Genomic DNA, 23325 nt, shown 5'->3' with positions numbered 1-23325 from the left:
CAGTGCCACCTATCAGTGCCCATAAGTGTGGCATATTTGTGCCTCCTCATCAGTGCCACCTAACCAGTGCCCATAAGTGCTGTCTTATCAGTGCCCATCAGTGCAGCCTATTAGTGCCCACCAGTGCTGCCTCATCAGTGCCCATTAGTGAAGGAGAAAAATTACTTATTTACAAAATTTACTGACAGAAACTAAGAAAAACTTTTATTTTTTTCAAATTTTTCAGTCTTTTTTTTAGGAAAAAATAAAAAACCCAGAAGTGAATAAATACCACCAAAAGAAAGAAGCTCTATTTGTGTGAAGAAAATGATAAAAATTTCACATGGTTACAGTGTAGCATGACCACACAATTGTCATTCAAAATGTGACAGCGTTGAAAGCTGAAAAATGGCCTGTGCATGAAGGGGGTGTAAGTGCACAGTATTGAAGTAGTTAACTTTGCAAAGACACATTCCTAAGTTCAACTGTGATGCATGTCAATGGCCCATTTAGACCTTGTTTAACCAATTGCTTCCTGGGCACTTAAACCCCCCTCCTGCCCAGACCAATTTTCATCTTTCAGTGCTGACACACTTTGAATGACAATTGAGCGGTCATACAACACTGTACCCAAAAAAAATTTTTATCATTTTTTTCCCACAAATAGAGCTTTCTTTTGGTGGCATTTAATCACAGCTGGGGTTTTTATTCTTTGCTAAACAAACAAAAAAAAGATGGAAAATCATGTTAAATAGTTTGTTATAAAATTTTGCAAACAGGTAATTTTTCTCCTTCATTGATATGCGCTGATGAGGTGGCACTGGTGGGCACTGATAGACTGCACTGGTGGGCACTGATAGGCTGCACTGATGGGCACTGATAGGCACAGTTAAGGAGGCACTGATAGGCACAGATAAGGTGGCACTGATGGGGACAGATAAGGTAGTACTGATGGGCACAGATAAGGCGGCACTGATGGCCACTGACAAGATGGCACTGATGGGCCCTGATGGGTGGCAGGGATGGGTGGCACTGATGGGTGGCACAGATGGGTGGCACTGATGGTCACTGATAGGTACCACTGATAGATGGCACTGATGGACACTGATAGGTGGCACTGATAGGTGGCACTGATGGGCACTGATGGGCAGCACTGATGGGCACTGATGGGTGGCACTGATGGGCACTGGTAGGTGACACTGATGGGCACTAATAGGTGGCACTGATGTGCAGCACTGTTATTGAGGCACTGATTGTGGGCACTGATGGGTGGCACTGTGGGCACTGATGGGTGGTGCTGGTGGGCACTGGTAGGCAGCATTGTTGCCTATTGCTAGGTGGCACTGGCAGGGGGCACAGGTGGGCACTGATGATCTGGTGGCAGCTTGCCGTGATCAGGACTGATGTCCCTCTCACAGCTGCCAGCGCGAGGAGAAAAAATAGCCGATTACCGGCTCTGTTGACAGATATCACATGATCAGCTGTCATTGGCTGACAGCTGATCACGTGGTAAGGGGTTGGGATCGACCCCTTACTTCGATCTGTGATCCAGCGAGTCTCATAGACTGGCTGCTCATAGAGCGCGCTGCGTGCACCCTGCAGGGGGCGTGCAGGCCGCTCGGGCACAGGACTACATCAATAGACATAGTCCCGGCAAAGCAGGTCCACGCTGTAGCCGTCATTCAGCTAAATAATATAAAACACCAGTTGCCTTTCCATATAAACATTTGTTAGTCCAGTCCTGGAAATCTGCATCTGCTTTACTATTAATTTCCATAAAAATTGGGTTCCTGCAGCTAGATGCGTCAAATGCATTTAGATGCATGACCGCTGGGTATGTGAGATGTGCAACTGCTGTGTGTGCGGAGATATGTACCTGTGGCACATATTGGTACCTGGAAGTGGTGGCCAGCACACAGGAATGATATCACTCCCCTCCAGGAAGTTGCTTGTACTGCTGCTAATTTCTTCCCACCACCATGCACCGCTCACTGTTCTCTGAGGAAGAGATGATCCTTATTTGCAAATCAAGATAATTTTAAATTTATTTTTACATGGGGTGGTATTTGTGTGGGTCATGTGTGTATGTCTAAATGATTTGGCCCTTAAAACAGACACCTACTTCCTGTGTACAGATTCATTTCTGGGCCAATGTTTATTGCTTTCTGCTTCAGTGTGTGTGTATATATAGATATATCTATAGATGTAGGTTATTGTGTCCACCAGCAGAGAGAAGTTGGGTAGATGCCACACTCCCAATTCTGGAGGCATAATAATGGTCTAGCACAGGGGTCTTCAAACTACGGCCCTCCAATTGTTCAGGAACTACAATTCCCATCATGCCTAGTCATGTCTGTGAATGTCAAAGTTTTACAATTTCTCATGGGATGTGTAGTTCTGTTACAGCTGTAGTTTGAAGATTCCTGATCACTCTAGCATGTCTAAAAAAAGGTGGTTTCTCGTGTGCCTTGTATAATGCCCAGGAAATATCGCTTGGAAAATACAAGTGGATCATGGCACATCTACATTCCAAATTTGGCACTTAAGATGGTCATGCACTATGCAATCTGATTGGTCAATCTCTGTACAACTCGATATTTTGAAAAAATAGGTAATAGGAAGACATACTTGAACAATTAATTCAAATTATAGGAAATAAAAAAGGCTCTTGCACTAAATCTAATTTATTTAAGATCTAACTGATTGCAGTGTATGGTCACCTTTAAAGATCATGATCTGAAAATATAAATGTATTGGGTTTAGAAACTCTTCTCTGTTCTTTGTAATGTATTAAAAGATTTGGGTAAAAAAAGAAAAAAACACATTTCAAAGATATATTAGAAGTGATAGGTGTGAGATTAGCATCAAAAGGGTTAATTAAATGAGAATACCTACTAATTGCTTAACAAGACACATCCAATGAGATTAACCAATTGTATTGGGTGTGCGCTATTATCAATGAGAAAACCGCAGTTATCCTAGTGACAGTTGCAGTTTACATATCCAGGTATTTATTATCGCTATTTGCGCTTCAATGTGCGCCGGTTTGCAAGTTCAGTTAACAACTTTTCCGTCACACCAATTAATGTATGAACTGGTGCAGTGCCTTCTTCTTAGTAAATCACCCCCTTTGACTCCTTACATTTCAGTAATGTGTTCGATTGAACATAAAGATTTCAAGACTGAGACAAGGCAATGTAAAATATCCAGCAATATGATTCATGTTCTTATATACCGTATTTATCGGCGTATAACACGCGCCGGCGTATAACACGCACCCCAAGTTTAGGAGAGAATTTTAAGGAAAAAAACTTTTAGGAGGGAAGTTTAAGGAAAAGAAACTTACATTAAAATGCCCATCAATGCAGCCTCATCAGTGTTCATCTGCAGCCTTGTTAGTGTCATTGCAGCCTTTTCAGTGTCAGTGCAGCCTTGTCAGTGCAGCTTTGCCCCAGTGCAGCCTTGTCAGTGCAGCCTTGTCAGTGCAGCCTTGTCCCCAGTGCAGCCTTGTCCCCAGTGCAGCCTTGTCCCCAGTGCAGCCTTGTCCCCAGAGCAGCCTTGTCCCCAGAGCAGCCTTGTCCACAGAGCAGCCTTGTCCCCAGAGCAGCCTTGTCCCCAGAGCAGCCTTGTCCCCAGTGCAGCCTTGTCCCCAGTGCAGCCTTGTCCCCAGAGCAGCCTTGTCCCCAGAGCAGCCTTGTCCCCAGAGCAGCCTTGTCCACAGAGCAGCCTTGTCCACAGAGCAGCCTTGTCCACAGTGTCCCTGCAGCCTTGTCCCCGCCGCCGCCGCCATACACATACTAGTACTTTTAAATATGGCGCCGCGGAGTTCGGAGGGACTCGGGGCCGGCGGAAGTGAACGAACGCCGCCGAGATACACATAGCCGAGGGTTCTCGGCTCTTTCCAGCGCCGCTCACAGTCCCGCCCAGTCCCGCCCTATGATGGACATAACACAGGTCCAATGGCGGGACTGGGCGTGACTGTGAGCGGCGCCGGAAAGAGCCGAATACACTCGACTATGTGTATCTCGGCTCTGTGATTTCGGCGGCGCTCGTACAGCACCGCCGAGTCCTTCCGAACTCCGCGGCGCCATATTTCAAACTGCTCGCTATGTGAATGTCGGCGGCGATCGCCGAAATTCACATAGCGATAGCGGGGATCGGCGTATAACACGCACCCACGACTTTCCCCTGATTTTAAGGGGAAAAAAGTGCGTGTTATACGCCGATAAATACGGTATTTCCAAAAACATTCAACAAAAATGTCTTTAGTCGTTTTCTTCCTTTTTGTGCTACATATTTTTGTAAAGTTTTAAAGTGAAACAGTAATGATCTTAGGTTAATTGTATTTGTTTCTTTTTCTAAGCATATAAGATTTTAAACTGATGCTTTATACCACAGGGTCTATTTATATAGGATTTACTGGGATATTGGCCAATAATTATTTTATAACAAATTGTCCTGAAACGCACCACAACCACGTTTGTCCACAGGAGCTCTCCATGGTACTGAAACTAGGAACATTAAAGAAAATTTAATGATTCTACAGATTTGACAGCAGACAAATGTTATTCATAAACAGATTGTGGAAATTACAGTTGAATGTGTGGGCAAGGCAATACTCACCGATTGATAAATTAGAGGAAAGACATTCACCCATGGAAGGACAGAGCTTGCCAAATATCAGAGAATCTAATTTCTGCTGGGTAAATGCTGGTAAATGTCCACTAATTTTGTTTTATAGAGTGAATGTTACAGAGAGAATATTGGGTAAATTGTGGGCATGTATCAGATGAATTTCTGGCAAATAACCATCAAATTGTATTGTAAATGTACTCCAAGTATACATTATTTTTGTATTACAAATTAACATTGTATACCTGACAAAGGATTCTCAAACTATGGGAGACAACAGAAGATGCCTGCCTCTAACCTCTCTTTGTTTGATTATATCTTCATTTGGAGCCATCTGATGAAGAATGAGTTATTTATTTGCAGCTAAAATTGCTGTTTGTGTTATGGATCACTGTAAGCAGCAGGCTCATCAGAACACCAGAGAATTTAATAAGATACCAAAAACATTTTTATTTTTTTATTATTTTTTATGAACAGCAGCACAGTGACTTAGTTACCTTGCGACACTAGAGTCCTTGGTTCAAATCCCAGTCAGGACACTCTCTGCGTGGAGTTTGCATGTTGTCCCTGTGCTTACATGGGTTTTCTCTGAGTACTCCAGTGTTTTCTTTCCCACACCCCAAAGACATGCTGGTAGATTAAATGCCTCCTGTCCAAAATTGGCCTCCTGTCCATATGTATGCATGTATGATGCAGATCATGGATTGTAAGCTCGAGGGCAGGAATTGATGTTAAGGTATATAATGTAAAGCACTGGATAAAGTGTGCTATATAAATACCTGTAGTAAAAAAGGGCATACAAGTGTTTCATTTGGTGCTCTGTTACAAAAAAAAATGTTTTTAAATTTTGGGTTTACAAATTCATATGTTTTAATTATTTTATTTTTGTTAATAATATAGTAACATAATAGTTACAACAAACCTTGTAACACTACAAGTGAGCACTGAAGCCTGTAGGTGGAAATATCTATCTGCAAGCTTATGGCTTTATTTTTTTCAGTGAAGCCTACAGTTTGCATGTGATCAATTTGGATGATGCAGAACCACTGTGATCGATTCTCAATAGTCAGTGGGGACCCTAGGTGTCAGTGACTGTATGACTAGTGTGGGAAATTGTGCTAGGAAACGTTTATTTGCAGATGATGGGTGAGAAGAGTTTTAAAAATATTATATCCCTTCCCCGATTAGCAAAATGAGTTATGCCCCGTACACACGGTCGGACTTTGCGATGGAAAATGTGTGATAGGACCTTGTTATCAGAAATTCTGACCGTGTGTAGGCTCCATCACACATTTTCCATTGGATTTTCCGACACGCAAAGTTTGAGAGCAGGATATAAAATTTTCCGACAACAAAATCCGTTGTCGGAAATTCTGATCGTGTGTACACAAATCCGACGGACAAAGTGCCACGCATGCTCAGAATAAATAAAGAGATGAAAGCTATTGGCCACTGCCCCATTTATAGTCCCGACGTACATGTTTTACGTCACCGCGTTTAGAACGATCGGATTTTCCGACAACTTTGTGTGACCGTGTGTATGCAAGACAAGTTTGAGCCAACATCCGTCGGAAAAAATCCTAGGATTTTGTTGTCGGAATGTCCAAACAAAGTCCGACCGTGTGTACGAGGCATAAATCTGGCAAAATCCTCCATACATATGCCACCAAACACATCCTTCTTTGCTGCCTCAAAAACTCATACAGACCATACAGATTCTTCATGTCTCTAGTTACACTTATACATTTTAGCGTCCAAGAACTTTTTTACAAGATATTTTCTGAGTTTATATATCTGCAGATGAAATGGAAATAAAGAGAATTTTTAAGTGTCTGTTTTGCATTATGGACCTAAGTAAATGTGTAAATATCAAGTAGCCAAATAAGCTGTTTATTACACCACCATGAACCTCTTATTTTGGATATTTTAACTATTGCAAATGCTATGCTAATATCTAAAGCAAGAAGAAGAAAAATGTTGTTTTGCTTGCAGTTAGGAAGCTGCTTAGACAAAAGGGCATAGGGCAGAACAACTACAGGCTATCACAAAGTGAATATGGAACAGAAGGACATCGTTATGCCCAAGGATGTGACTGACAAGACTGGAAGCAAGCATGAACGAATGCATGAACTAATGATTCAGTGAGTCGATGTTGTGTTATGCATGGTTACAAAATATAGAATTTTACAAAAATGTGTAATTTTTTTTACAAAGATAGGAGAATTCTCTGTTTTATTCTATTTTCTATTTCCTAGATCACTGTTTAGTAAAATAGTCCTCTAGAACAGCCCCCATGTTTTTAAGACTGGGAGCAAACGATCTTGCTGGTAATGTTTAGTACTGCAGATCCTCTAGTCATACATAATTCAACCATATATGCATACTGTATGAGGAATATCAGAGACATACATAAAATAGATTAAACACCGCACTGCAACCAAACTCTGAAAGCCAACAAGCGTCCAGGCTCGGACGGCTTTACGGCCACCTACTATAAACATTTTTCAGACCTTCTTACGCCTCTACTAGTGGGAGCCTACAATTAATTTCTGAAACGCCGCTCCTTTCAGCCCGACTCCATCACAGCCATTATCTCCATGCTGCCCAAACTCCAATTGGATGATTTAGCCAGGAATAACTACCGTCCCGTCTCATTATTAAACATAGACATAAAATTGTTGGCCAAAATTATATCCTCACACCTGAATCTGATCATTGGGTCTCTCATCCACAAAGACCAGGTAGGGTTTATGCCTCTAAAGCAAGCTGGAGATAATGTCCGCAGAGAAGTCCTCATAGCCCATGCAACCCGCAAACGCCGCATACCAGCCTGCTTCGTGTCATTGGACATTAAAAAAGTTTTGACACCCTCTCCTGGCCTTACCTACAGTTTTTGCCCTGATGTTGGGGGTTTGGTCTGCACTTCTTAACCTGGATATCCTCTTTATACACTTCTCCTATAGCCCACCTTAAGTATGCAGGGTATAAGTCTGACCCTTTTCCCATACAACGGGGGGCAAGACAGGGGTATTCCCTATCCCCACTTCTAGCCCAACTAATCTGCTCCAATACTTATCCTAAAGGAGTGGAACTAGGTGGCCACCACCATAGGCTCTGTCTATTCGCAGATGATATCCTTCTCTTCGTATCCTCACCCTAACCTCCTTTCCTAATCTCCTCAAAATCTTAGACCAATTTGCGTTAATATCTGGCTTATTAGTGAATCCACAGAAATCGAAAGCTCTCAATATATCCATACCCCTCACTAATACCTGTCACGTACCTTACAGCGGAGTCTGAAATGACGAGGGTGGCCTCTTGCACGGTTCCGATCCTAGCACCCCTGGAGGTGGAGACAGAGCTACTAGGGCAACGGAAGGGCGCAGGTGCCTGTTGGCAGGATCAGGAACATCAGAGCCTTAGAGGAGCTGGTGGGATGTCGATCCTGGATTGGTTCAGGAAAGTCCAACAGGAGTACTTGCAAGGTTGGGGACAGGCAGGAGTCGGCAACGTGCTGGCAGGAAGGTGCACAATCGACAGGCAGGTTCATAATCAGGGGCTGGCGGAGGTTGGCAATGAGCTGGCAGAGAGGTACAAGATCAGAAGACAGAGCCGTGGTCAGGAGTTCAAGCTGGGTTCGGTACAGGAAGCAGAGGTAAGCAGAGTTGCAGGGATAATCTGAAAGAGTAGTCAGGAAAGCCAAGGTTTCAGGATCAAGGTTCAATCAAACAGCAACAAGGATACAGGAACTAGCTGAGACAATCCAGCACTGACACTAGTATGCTAATGCTTTAAATAGGGCGCCCTGTGCCGTGATTCGTTGGCGTGCAGACATGCCCACGCTGACGTGCACTCATTCGTATGAGAGTTCTAACGTGCGTGCCTGGTCCGGGGCTCACCCGTTCGTGCCGCACGTCTAGCTGGCACACGGAAACGAGCATTTGTAATGGTTCTCTGAAAATACCGCAACTTTAACAAGCTCTACCATTTTCTTGGTCCCCTCACTACCTTTCCTACTTGGAAATCAACTTGACTGCAGACCCTAACCCACTCTATTCCACCAACTACCCTGCAATGCTGACCCATTTAACCAACCTCATGACCTCATGGTCTGCACTCCCCTTGGTGTGGATGGGCTGCATCACTGTTAGCAAAATGAATATCTTGCCGAAAATACTCTACCTTTTCCAAACTCTGCTGATTTCAGTCCCATCACTCTTTTTAAGAATCCTACAGCGTTGCATGTTCAGGTACGTTTGGGGCAGTACAAGACCTCGTGTCGCAAGACACATCCTATACCTTTCTAAACCTAAAGGAGGCCTAGGGCTTCCTAATAACACCAAATATTATCAAGCCGCACACCTGGCTCAACTCCCTAAATATCTGGAAACATGGGAAATCACCAGAGCCATGATCCGTGCTAAAATGGAAGCAATTCTCCTAGACAATGTAAAAAAATATATTTGCCTATGGTAACCATATGTGGATCATTTTCTCCCTTACGACTTTGATCAAACCCTACTGTCCACTTAACCTCCCTTACTCACATTGAACGAAGATTCCTAATCTTCTCTTATACACCCCCGGGACACACCCACACTTTCATTGTTCCCCTCTATCCTCCTGCCCCTCTTCTCTACCCCTCCTATAGCTTCTCTTACTCTCCTTTCTTTTCTCTCTATCCTCTTCCTTCTTCCTCAGACTACACAGTCTCACCCTAACATGGACTACCCCATACGGGGACAGCCTGTCTACACAATCACGCGCTTAAGACAATAAAAGCACCTAGCAACGTGCAACCTTTTCTCCACTCAATCTTTCTAGAAACAGCCTATGTTTTCCCCACAACTTGCCCAGCCCATTACCTTGATCTACACACTCCAAATGTTATATGTTGTTGACAGTTAGTTTTCAAAGCAATCCAAGTTTGTTTAGTCATTTTGCCTTCCATGTTTGATCTAGCTGTGCAGTTGGGATTATCTACACCACCAAACATAGTGTAACACAATAGCTATCGCACGTTAACTAATTGTTATGTATGCTTTTTTTTACCGAGCTAACATGGGCTGCGTCCCAATCCATCAGACATGATATTATTCATTATGTAACCACCGACTGTTACTGTACCTGTCTGTTTTCCTTTTCTTCCTGTACCAATACAAATGATCTGAACATAAAGAATTGATTAAACAATTGTTGGAAAAATGTCTTCTTATGTTTTGCTTGCAAATTTTGTCCAGACAGAAGCTCCTCTGGTAAAAACATGTCTTCTTCCGTCTAAAAATTGAACTCCATGCAAACAGATAAAAATAGAGAAAAAAAAGACATATAAGGGAGCTATCGAAGGATTTGTATTTTTGACCATCCAGTTCTGACATATACACAACTCTGCCACACAGCACAGCCCTGCTTGGCAGGACAAGAGACCTGATATTTCTCCAGTCAATCTTTAGGCTGAGTTCACACTGTTGCGAATTGGAAGTGAGTTTCCCCGCATCCAATTCACATAGCAAGATATTGTTACCAGCTCTCAATGGAGCCGGTTCACACATCTCCACAGCGGCTCCAGTGTGAATTGCACAGGAGTACTGTGCATCTTTTTTGGTCCATTTTAGGTCCGAATTCGGCCCAAAATTTGGGCTAAAATCAGACCTGAAACGGTGAATGGGGACACACCAGGCTGTTGCTGTGAGCCGGAGCATGCTGCAGTGTGAACCCAGCCTTAAACTCTACTATTCAGTTGCTCTCCCTTGCACAGCAAGGGTTAACTGCTTGTTTAATCTATAGAGTAAGGAATAAAACATACTTATCTTATTCCTCATTCCTGAAAATTCCTGCCATGCCATACAACAGATCCTTTGAAGTTTCTCCTTTTTGCCACTCATCCATTCACAGTCTCTCTCTTATGTCATCAAGTACAATAAAGTGCAAACGGTCAACTACATTGATGGCCCACACACTGAGGAGGGGGTAGAGGTGCACCACCTGCTTGAAAAGGTAGGAACAAGGTAAGTATTTCTTCTTGTTCCCTTACTCCTAGACTAAGCAAGCAGTTAACCTTTGCTGCGCAAGGGGCAGCAACTGAAGCATGTTGAATGGAGATCAGCTTTAAAGTGGTTGTAAAGGCATTTTATGCATGAAGGTAAAAAACATTCTGGGCGCTGCCATTGAGCCAATGAGCAAAGAGCAGGGGTGGGGCCAAGCCACAGCTCTATGTGTCTTATGGATGCATAGAGTGGGGCTTGGGAGGGAGCAAGCAGCTTGCTACTGGGGCCACTTGTCAAGGTAAAGGAGCCAGGAGCACCAGCGGGGGATCCAAGCAGAAGAGGATCGGGGCTGCTCTGTGCAAAACCACTGCACAGAGCAGGTAAGTATGATAAGTTTGTTATTTAAAAAAAAAATAGTAACTGAACCCATAAAATCACTTTAAGTAATACTTACTGGTTTTGTACCTGCACCCAGCCCTTGGCAGAACAGTGAATTTGCATTGCATTGCATTCTTCTTGTTAGTCCATGAGCACATAAGCATAAAAGTTTAGGTACTTACGTTGTTTGCATAAAAAAATATTGTATTAAATGTTATCATTTTCCTATATAAGATTAATGCCGCGTACACACGACCGGACTTTGCATCAGAGTAGACTTTTTGGCCTAAAAGCAAAACGCTATGTGTGGTGGAAAACTAACACTGCACATCACCCTGAACACACCATACCCACCGTGAAACATGGTGGTGGAAGCATCAGGTTGTGGGATGCTTTTCTTTAGCAGGGACAGGGAAGCTGGTCAGAGTTGATGGGAAGATGGATGGAGCCAAATACAGGGCAATCTTAGAAGAAAACTTGTAATGCCGCGTACACACGACCGTTTTTTCCGTCAGAATAAACCCTGAAGGTTTTTCCAATGGAGTTGCGGTGGAGTTCCGCTGAAACAGACTTACCTACACATGATCACACCAAAGTCTGTTCGTTTAGAACGCGATGACGTATGACGGGACTAGAAAAAGGAAGTTCAATTGCCAATAGCTGCCCTTGCGTCGTTTTTGGTCCGTCAGACTAGCATACAGGCGAATGGTTTTCCCGATACAAATTAAGTCCGTCGGAAAGATTTGAAACATGTTCTAGGTCCGTCAGAATTTTCGAAAGAAAAAGTCCAATGAAGCCCACACACGATCGGAATGTCCGATGGAATGATTCCGTCAAACCTTTTCTGCCTGAAAGTCCAGTCGTGTTTACGCGGCATAACAGAGTATCTTAAATAAAATGTAATATCTATCTATCTATCTATCTATCTATCTATCTATCTATCTATCTATCTATCTATCTATCTATCTATCTATCTATCTATCTATCTATCTATCTATCTATTTTACTTTAAGGGCTACATCCAAGCACACTCTCCTGCCAAATTCATGATTTAAAATCGATCTCTCAGTCCTAAAATAGGCTAACACCATGATTTTAAAAACAACCTTTCATCTTTATTTGGCTGATAGTTGAATGAGGTGCATTTGATACCTCTAAGCTATTAAAAGATTTTCCATTTTGTTGGAAACGTTTTGCATTATAGCAACAAGAACACCCAAGTATCTCATAAATTCTTTATTGCTTCTGGATAACTTTCTATGTGATACAATAATTGACCATGACGCTTGCAAGCGTTGGGTTGTGTTTGCATTGTACATCTCAGCTAAAACCTACCAATAGTCCTAAAATATAGAAATATTAATGAAAGAATCAGAAAAAAACAGGATGCCATGTTACCCAAACAGTGAATAGGAAAACCGTGCCTCAAACAAATGGCAACATAACTTATAAATAAAACCTCATCAAATTCTTCATTTGTGTTAAACTGTTGCCCTCTTCCTTTAACAAGTGACAAGGCTGAATAAATATAATGAGGAGAAATTGTACCAAAATGAAGACGTTTCTCCCGTCGACATCAAGGCGTTTGTTTATCAAAGTCTGCAGCTAAAGCTAGTACCACACATATCAAAAGAAAAAAATCCAATTGAATTTCAATTTCAATTGGAATGGCCCTTCTTGATAAAATAGATGACGTGTTGTTTCCCAGCTGGGTAACACTGATAAATGCCACCAATCTCAAAAGTAATAACAATTTGTAACTATGTAATAGGACATATTGGAAGACTGAGGAGACCATTATAATGTTTCAGCTTTAATTATTTCACCAGACTAAAGTCTTAAAACATATTGTTTTACAGCCAAGGTCATAAAAGTGAAAACACTAACTACAACTTTATTTAATGCGTGCATAAATTGTAAACTTACACAGCTCTGACCAGCTATGTCATTAGTCTCTGTCTTAATCTGTATATTCCAATTTGTATTCGCCTTAGAACACTGAAGATTATATCTAGGTAATTTATAAATTACTCAGGATTTTAAACGATTTATAAGTATAAAATATAATTGAGCTTTATGAGAATTATGGATGTTTGGTAGTGTGCTTAAATGTGCTATGGTTCAAAAAAAATAAAAAATACAGTAACAAGATTGCTTTGTATCTCCGTTGGCTGTTCTGCTTTGTAAAGTAATTGAACTGCGTGGGGAAAAAGGTACCTGTGTTTGTGTTATATATATAAAGCCTTGTTCTATTTACACCATGCTGTTGCTGATTGCTTTAGTTTCAGTGTGACATTCTGTGAATCCTAAAATATTAAGGCACCCCTGTTCCTAGTCATTTGAGTTAGGTTGTCATTGATGGCTCTCTTCCACAGGAATACCAGAAAGTAGCAGGAAACATACCTGTTTCTGAATGAGATTTGTGAGACACAAACAAGATACAAAATAGGGAAGGAAATGCTTTACTTTTTTTTCTGGGCATTTATATCCATGGTAACTGCCAAATAGTAGAATATATAAGATGGACCCAATGAGTAATTGCTTTACCGTACAACACACATCAAGTTCTTTTGTATTGAAGACTGGCTGTTTCCACCCCTCAGGCTGTTAAAAATCTGAAATGAATCATATGAGCAGCATGGGCACAGTCTTTCTTGGACATTTATCTTGCTTTGGTACCAAGCAAGATTCGGGTACTGCAATCTGCAACTGCAAGTAAATTACATGAAGTGCATCTCCTGGTGCCCTGAATCTTGGCTTCCAGCAGAGCAGAAGGAGGAGTCTTCAGGACACGCTACATTAGGATGGAAGGCATGCCCTGCAGAGCTAGGGGAGGAGGCATTGAGTGGACTGATCATACAGTGCACAACTAGTTGGCTAGCAGTACTTCCTGGTGAATTATACCTAAATAGAGCTTGTGGCTGCATAAAGAAATTTCCAACAAAAAGGTTGAAGCACTTGCTTCAATTCTTTTCTTTTATTAGCCTGGACAACAGCTTTAATCCCTTGCCACCCAGCCCCAGCAATCCCTTTAATTAAGCTATAGTGATTTGGGGGTGGGAAGCTCTGCCTGATCACATGGCTGCTGAGATTGGCTGTCACAGGTGGTCACATGATCAGTAGCCAGACTTGGAAGCTTCCATTCATTGCTAGTGAATTGTCTTTGACGCAGTTAGCGCACAGAAATCTTTTCAAACCCCTGGATGCATATGTGCCACATGTAGGCATTAAAGCTCAACATCTTTGTTGCATTATGTGGGCAACCAGTGGCTAAAGTAACTTAATCACAAAACCAGTTCATTTTTTTAATGAAAAATATCTAAGCAGAGATTATTTTCAGTGAATGCCACATGTTATAATAGTCACTGAATACAGAGATATTAATAGCTGAAGTTATATGCAGACCTTCATTTTTTCCCATAAAAGTTGAGCCTGAACCTCCCTCCACTCACTTTTCCATCCTCTCTATTTGTTATTTAGACTGTCTTACACATTTAAAGCACCAATCAGCAGGCAGACTGCTATAGAACCAAATTAAACCTTTATGAGAATAGAATAGAATTTCATGTGGTCTTAATTGAATGTGATTATATGAGTATATTGAGTATAAAATGTGTCCTTTGGATTGTAAGAACCATAAGCAGGGCCCTCCTATTCCTTCTATATTGAAGCTGTATTGTAAATGTACTGTCTTCTTTATATTTGAAAATTCCCTGGTGTCCTTTTGAATTTAGTTAGAGCCTATCCAGACTGAGTCTTTAGTTTTATGACTACATTATATATGGAGACGATCATTGTGCATTAGAAGTATCAAACTCGTGCTGTGAAAAATCTTTGCCACACTTCCTACCAAAAACAAAATCTAGCAATTACATTATAACTGGTTTGCTTGTGGAGTATCTACTTTGATGAAACCCTTAAATTTAGATGTTGATTTAATTGCTGTATTGTATGACCACAGTTTTTCATTAACCCAGCAGGATTCACGTAGTGATAAAGAAATAAACGCTGGGTTGCTAGCCCAAATCTCAATTCTTGTTTCACTGCATTTGAAATGTTCTGCAATTTCTATTTTGCCTTTGGACATTTTAAAATCAAGTATGCTTGTTTACAGTTATAATCATATGTAATGTCTTGTTTGAGGTAGGAGTAATGGCTCCTGTTAGAATCATAATGTGCCTTGGCTTATATGTTTTCTTTTAGTAGGTTTTATTAAGTTGAAGGGAAATTATAAACATATATGTCTTTTTATTTTTCTCATTCAAGGGGCGTAAAATAAAAATTACTTAGTTTAGAAAAATATACTAAACAGCAAAGTATTTTAATTTCTTTAGGAACTTGAGCGACATCAAATTCTTAATATTTCTACTTACGATTAATTCTTAAATCCTACAAATGAAATTAACCAATTGTTTTCCCTTTTATGTTAAGCCACTTAAAGCAGTAGTAAACTGCTGGGTGTTTTTTTTTTTTTTTTTAAACCTGAAAGGCAATGTCATAATGTGCTAGTATGCATCTCATACTAGCACATTATATGAAACTTACCTGAAAAATAACCTGAAAACAACTGGATTTTTGCTGGCAAGTGATTAACTGACTAAGGTGACCATAGCTGCATCATCTTTACCAAACCCTGTAAATAAACTCTAGCCGATTGTGAATTCTGAAAGAAATATGCAGATTTTTGGTGTTCCGAAGGGAACATGTGTTGAGCTTATTTACTATAATTTATTTTTAAAAGTGAACATTAGCTTTGCCAAGTGTAACAGCTTTTCTTCTTAGACCAACTCTAGCTAAACATCATTGGTCAAATTTGCGATAAAGGTGTACTTTTAAAATGGTATATTTTTAATTTATCTTTGCCATTGAATAAATAAAACTAAAATGATTCCTGAAACACATTAAAAAGAAAATATTGATTATTCAAAATCATAGGCAATGGAAATGGTAGTGCCAAATCAAGTAGGCAAGTAGAAAAGTCTTCTGATTCATCAGCATCACACAATCACTAGACCTTATAAGGTCTTTATAAGGTATTAATAAAGTACATTGTTCACAGAGATCTTTTGCCCCACACAGGTCCATTTTTTTCTGACAACCATCACAGGTACTTCAGGGACAAAGGTATTAGAGTGGGGAGATATTTTAAAAAATGACATCTGCCTGGGTAGCCAGTGGACCTAAAGTTTTAGGCATAACATTTTAATTTTAAACATATCTTTTAAAATCCTCTTTGCAACATTTTCCAATTTTAAGATCATCTTGCAGATACTCAGAGAAAATGAAAGCGTTCAAGACAGAAAATGAGAAATAAAACAAACTGAATGTATCTTGTTCGATGTTTAGTCAAATAGTTATTTATTTATATTTCAGCTGAAGATGCTTGTGGAGGCACTGTACGAGGAACCAATGGAATCATCTCAAGCCCTGGATTTCCTAATGAATACCACAACAACGCTGACTGCACATGGACAATTGTCACAGAACCTGGAGACACAATATCGCTAGTTTTTACGGATTTTCAGATGGAGGAAAAATATGATTACTTGGAAGTTGAAGGATCTGAGCCACTAAAAATATGGTAAGATTATTACATCTCTGTTGTGGGCTAAAGGGTTAGTCCACTAAAAAGTGAGCTTTCAGTTCTGATAGATACTGAAGAGTTAAATTTTTTTTTTCTTTTGAGATCTTTGACAGGTCATGTGACTAGGCTCCCCTCTCTGCTTTGCTTTTTCACAGCTTTGCTTTATAAATATGTGGATTTTTAAGCCTGTGATAATGCCATACCACTGGTTTTTACATGGGTCCAATGCATTTTAAAGTTGCAATAACTGGAAGCCAGGCGATTCAACCCATCAGACTGTATAACTGAAATATTAGTCTGAGTGAACTGACCCTTTAATATTGCCTGTACTTTTTATTTAGTTTATCAGACAGTCTCTGAGATCTGAGATGCAGCAAAAAAATAAATAAAAAATAATAAATGAATAATTACCCTGTGGCTTCATCTTATTTTCTGCTCATCACTGCTAATAGAACAGACAAAAATGTTACACCCTGCACCCATTGCTTCCCTATAAACAATGTAGGGGAGGCTGAGCTATGCACTAGATATATACTTTACAGGTAGCAAATACATTATCTGCAACACCAAAATGAATTATCACTAGAGATGCAAGATGTTCCCACTAGATGTTGCTGAAATTTACACAAATCACTTCCTTAATCTCCATGGCTGGAACTCTGGCTTTCACTCAAAGACTCCAGCTAATCAGTTTGAGTTCTCTCTGGCACCGTGCAATTAAATGTTTAAAGACACTGTTATCATTATTGCCATGCATTGTAAGGATTGCCCATTTGTTGCTCACAAGAGCAACACTTGAGCAAATTGCTGTTGCCCATGTGTTCTTTGCATTGCCATGTTTGCCTCTTCTTCTTTTTATTCATATGTATTTTCTATTCAGTGCTGTTTATTATGACCACATTGATACAACCTAATCTAGTTCATGCCTGTCACTATCAAACCAGTCTGCTATTATCCCATGTTTCACTGTGTTGATAAACCCATCAGTTTGCCATTGTATGCTACACCCCCTACAACCACTATCTTCACCCACCTATTACAGGCTCACTAGCTTTTAAACATTTCCAGGTATGCTAACCTATCTAAAGAAAAGCCATATCTCATTTGCCTATAACTAATTATTCTAGATGTCAGGTTTCCAGAGGAACATTTACATATTAAGGATTGGGCAGATCTCAGCAAGTTCAAAATATATTTCCTAAAATCTCTTTCACATGATTATACCATATTCATATCAATGGATACTATATTTGCTGTATCTGGATTTCTTCTACAAAACATTTTTCTTCAGATAGCTGGCAGTGTACAGTACATCTGTGCACAGAACTTGGACATTTTTATTCATTGCCGGAATAGTGTGTGGTGTGGAGGTGTCAAACGATAGTGTCTGATGATTCTATGAAATGTGCTTGCTCAGCAGCAGGAAGGAGATTGGAAGAGATCATTCATTACCAATGTTATGCTGACATTAAAAATGCCCAAATGTCCCTCTGTAGTAAATAGATAGAAAAGTTATGGGACTGCCTGATCAGCAAGTACTAAGTGACCAGTTACTGATGTTTATGGTTACTCTTATTTGTTCTTTTTTGCCAGCTGTCTTCGTTGACATGCAACATGTTTTAGTAAGAACTGTCAACTGTTTTATTGCAAGTTGGCATATCCTGGTAGCAGATTTTTTTTAAGAAAATGTGTTTAGGTCACCCAAGGATCCCAAGGTGGTAAAACTGAAAATTCAGGATATGTCGCTTTTTAGATGTTGTGTGAGCAAAGGCTGGGTTTGTACAGAACTAAAAATGAAGGTGAGGCCTAAAATGAACCTATGTTCAAACTTATGCCCCGTACACACGGTCGGATTTTCCGACGGAAAATGTGTGATAGGACCTTGTTGTCGGAAACTCCGACCGTGTGTGGGCTCCATCACACATTTTCCATCGGATTTTCCGACACACAAAGTTTGAGAGCAGGCTATAAAATTTTCCGACAACAAAATCCGTTATCGGAATTTCCGATCGTGTGTACACAAATCCGACGCACAAAGTGCCACGCATGCTCAGAATAAATAAAGAGATGAAAGCTATTGGCTACTGCCCCGTTTATAGTCCCAACGTATGTGTTTTACGTCACCGCATTCAGAACGATCGGATTTTCTGACAACTTTGTGTGACCGTGTGTATGCAAGGCAAGTTTGAGCCAACATCAGTCGGAAAAAATCCTAGGATTTTGTTGTCGGAATGTCCGATCAATGTCCAACCATGTGTACAGGGCATAACAGTGCAAGTATCCCCAATCCCCAAATTGATTCCTGTGTCATGGGGAAGGCTTTGGATTCCAGGAACATACTGTAAAAACTGAAAAAAACATAACATTAAAAAAAGTGAACTTTTCAAGCTTATCCTCTGAAATAATTGGATAAAGTGGGGAAGTGTTACAATTTCTGCTTTTTTATTTCCCTCTGTGACTCCATGTGAAAGTTTTCATTTGTGACACCCATACAAAAATGGGAGAAGCAGGTATTTTTATGACAGAAAGGCAGAAATCAATAAAATGTTCAATGTGAAAAATTTTGAAGTTCCAACTCTTCCCTTCTCTACTAAATTTTTGGATTTGTTTTGACCTGTGTTCCCATTGGCAACATTCCCCATTGCTTGTTGTTCTGATATTTTTAAATTACTATATTAAATATAGACTAGGCCCACTAGAGGATGCAAATTATTTGCCTCCCATGGAGTTCCAGGTAAAAACGCAACTATGTGTTGAATAAGAGAGGACCCCACCCCCACTCGTTTTTTGATACAGTTTTTGTTTTTATCGTTTTGTACCTTTTTCAATGTCTTCATGCTGGACTTCCATCCTACCTTGCCGCAGTGAGGTATGTCATTTCCTCTTTTGCATCGGCTCCTGGGATTGCTGTGTTATCAATCCCAGGAGTCAATCAGCAAGATTGGGAGATCAAGCTCATTTTGTGAGATTGGGAGGCGCATGCTGGGTAGCCAGAATGCACCTAATCCCAGAAGAGAGACCCAGTGGGCTTCAAATGGCCACAGTCAGGATGGCCGTGCTGTGTATAAGGAGAACAACTTAACAAAAAAATGCTGCACAACTAACAAAAAGGGGACATTTTTGAGTATAGCCAATTGTTAAAAAAACAGCAGTGACTGTCACTGGGGTAGTTTTATAAAAAAATAAATAAATAAATTGTCTGGAACCCTGCTTTAACAACTGTTGATATATGATATTAACCACATCAGAGTGAATGGTGTAATTGCATTAACTGACTAATAAAGGTTAATATACATAAAGAGTAGAGAGTGCTCACTTTGCATAGCGAATATTCAATGCTACTGAATTATTGAATATATTGAAACTGTATATATATATATATATATATATATATATATATATATATATATATATATATATATATATATATATATATGTATATATATATATATATATATATATATATATATATATATATATATATATATATATATATATATATATATACACAGTATCTCACAAATGTGAGTACACCCCTGACATTTTTGTAAATATTTTATTATATCTTTTCATGTGACAACACTGAAGAAATTACACTTTGCTACAATGTAAAGTAGTGACTGTACAGCTTGTATAACAGTGTAAATTTGCTGTCCCCTCAAAATAACTCAACACACAGCCATTAATGTCTAAACCGCTGGCAACAAAAGTTAGTACACCCCTAAGTGAAAATGTCCAAATTGGGTCCAATTAGCCATTTTCCCTTCCCAGTGTCATGTAACTTGTTAGTGTTACAAAGTCTCAGTTGTGAATGGGGAGCAGGTGTGTTAAATTTGGTGTTATCACTCTCTCATACTGGTCACTGGAAGTCCAACATGGTACCTCATGGCAAAGAACTCTCTGAGGAGCTGAAAAAAATTGTTGCTCTACATAAGTATGGCCTAGGCTATAAGAAGTTTGCCAAGACTCTGAAACTGAGCTGCAGCAGGGTGGCCAAGACCATACAGCGGTTTAACTGGACAGGTTCCACTCAGAACAGGCCTTGCCATGGTCAATCAAAGAGGTTGAGTGCACGTGCTCAGCATCATATCCAGAGGTTGTCTTTGGGAAATAGACAAATGAGTTTCTGCCAGCATTGCTGCAGGGGTTGAAAGGGTGGGGGCTCAGCCTGTCAGTGCTCAGACCATACTCTGCACACTGCATCAAATTGATCTGCATTACTGTCGTACCAGAAGGAAGCCTCTTCTAAAGATGATGCACAAGGAAGCCCGCAAACAGTTTCCTGAAGACAAGCAGACTAAGGACATGGATTACTGGAACCATGTCCTGTGGTATGATGAGACCAAGATGAACTTATTTGGTTCAGATGGTGTCAAGCATGTGTGGCAGCAACCAGGTGAGGAATACAAAGACAAGTGTGTCTTGCCTACAGTCAAGAATGGTGGTGGGAGTGTCATGGTCTGGGGCTGCATTAGTGCTGCTGGCACAGTTACAGTTCATTGAGGGAACCATAAATGTCTACATGTACTGTAACATACTGATGCAGAGCATGATCTGCTCACTTCGGGCCGCAGGGCAGTATTCCAACATGACAACTACCCCAAACACACCTCCAAGACGACCACTGCCTTGCTAAAGAAGCTGAGGATAAAGGTGATGAACTGGCCAAGCATTTCTCCAGACCTAAACCCTATTGAGCATCTGTGGGGCATCCTCAAAAGGAAGGTGGAGGAGTGCAGGTCTCTAACATCCACCAGCTCCATGATGTCATCATGGAGGAGTGGAAGAGAACTCCAGTGGCAACCTGTGAAGCTCTGACTTCACGTCCAAGAGGGTTAAGGCAGTGCTGGAAAATAATGGTGGCCACACAAAATACTGACACTTTGGGCCCAATTTGGACATTTTCATGTAGGGGTGTACTCACCTTTGTTGCCAGCGGTTTATACATTAATGGCTGTGTGTTGAGTTATTTTGAGGGGACAGCAAATTTACACTGTTATACAAGCTGCACAGTCACTAATTTACATTGTAGCAAAGTGTAATCTCTTAATCTCTTCAGTGTTGTCACATGAAAAGATATAATAAAATATTTACAAAAATATGAGGGGTGTATTCACTTTTGTGAGATAATGTATATATATATATATATATATATATATATATATATATATTGATTTTGACTTGTGGCTTTTCCATATATTTGTATTTGCAAATGTGTGTATTTACATTGGAGATATTCTGTAGCGTGTACAAAGTTATTATTGCACCTTCCACTGTGTCCTAAATAGTTATAAACTGATTAAGCAATTACCATGTTTCATGTTTAGTCCAGTGGTTTAGAAACATTAGCCTGTCTTTTTAAGAAAGGAAATTGCAGTGCCTGCTCAGTCAGGCCATGTAGATACAGATATAGTGCTAAGAAAATGTCTACTAGATGTGTTGATTATTTTAATACACCAATGCCTGCTTAGGGTGTAAAATTTCTCCTTTCTATACTCAAATAAGAACTCTAATCACTTGAATCCTTTTTAACAATGTCTTTTAGAACAATGTACAAGAGAAAACGTAATTAGAGTAGATTTAAAAAGGTGAACTGCAGGCAGATAAAAAAAAGAAACACATGAATAACTTTGTATTCAATATTAAATCATTTGTTTTTATGCAAATATTTTATGTACACAAATATGACTCATTATAAGCCTCTTGCAATCTCCTATACAGCAGCACTTAGACTAGGAGAGCGAAGGGTAGGACTAGGAGATATTAAAGCATTCTGCATGCAGATGTTTTGAGAGTGAACATTCTATTAGGTGGAGAAAGAGTGAGCAGAAAATTTGCCTTACCAGTCTGGTGTTGCCTTTTACTATTTACTCAGAATGCTTGCACAAGAGGTAGGGCACCACTCTAAAGTCCCTACCTGTGATAGAAGAAGTGGTGTCATCTGCTTGGCTTTGTTGTGTGATGGGCTGGAATAATTCTCAGAGCCAAATGGGCAGAAATACACATCCTTTACCAGATAAGACAGCACCCATCTATGCATTTAATCTAAGCATTTAGTTGTTTGCCCGAGTTCAGCTTTAATATAAAAAATGCAGCAAGCAAATCCAGTCTAGGAGGAATCGTCCAATTAAAATTGGTCAATTTCGCTTCATGCTATGGTAACATGTCCACCAGCGGAGGTTCTGCTATATTTTTTGTACCAGGATTAGGATTTAGGTTTAATATTAAAACACTTATAGAGCCACTGGGGTTTAGCTTTTTTTTTTTTTTTTTTTAATGCATGAAGCCCCATAGGCATAGCTAATGTTAGGTGGGTAGTTAGAGAAGACATTACATACTGGAAGACTTTACAAAATAAATCCACTAGACCGGGGTAGGCAACCTCAGCACTCCAGCTATAGTAAAACTACAAATACTATGAGGCATTGCAAGACTCTAATGCTGCGTACACACGAGCGGACTTTCTGGCAGAAAAGGTCAGATGGAACAAATCCATTTGACATTCTGATCATGTGTGGGCTTCATCGGACCTTTCCTGTTGAAAAATCTGACGGACCTTAGAAATAGAACATGTTTCAAATCTTTCCAACGGACTCGATTCCTATTGAAAAAAATGTTCGTCTGTATGGTAGTCCGACGGACAGAAAACAACGCAAGGGCAGCTATTGGGTACTAACTATTGAACTTCCTTTTCTAGTCTGGTCGTAAGTCATCACGTTTGAAACGATTGGACTTTGGTGGGATCCTGTGTAGGCAAGTCCGTTT

The 23325-nt window shown here is 40.2% G+C and overlaps 1 protein-coding gene across 1 annotated transcript in view; it reads left to right on the top strand.

The window, feature by feature from the left end:
* The window catches only part of CSMD3 (CUB and Sushi multiple domains 3), a 1635173-nt gene that overhangs the window by 528794 nt on the left and 1083054 nt on the right, over positions 1 to 23325 (top strand). The window contains exon 5 of the mRNA XM_073632169.1: positions 16350 to 16557. Within this exon, the coding sequence (XP_073488270.1) occupies positions 16350 to 16557 (208 nt within the window). The remainder of the gene's footprint in view (positions 1 to 16349; positions 16558 to 23325) is intronic.

The sequence above is a fragment of the Aquarana catesbeiana genome, linkage group LG05, assembly GCF_042186555.1.
Source record: "Aquarana catesbeiana isolate 2022-GZ linkage group LG05, ASM4218655v1, whole genome shotgun sequence".
Lineage (NCBI taxonomy): Eukaryota > Metazoa > Chordata > Amphibia > Anura > Ranidae > Aquarana > Aquarana catesbeiana.
This window is presented reverse-complemented; position numbering and strand designations above follow the sequence as displayed.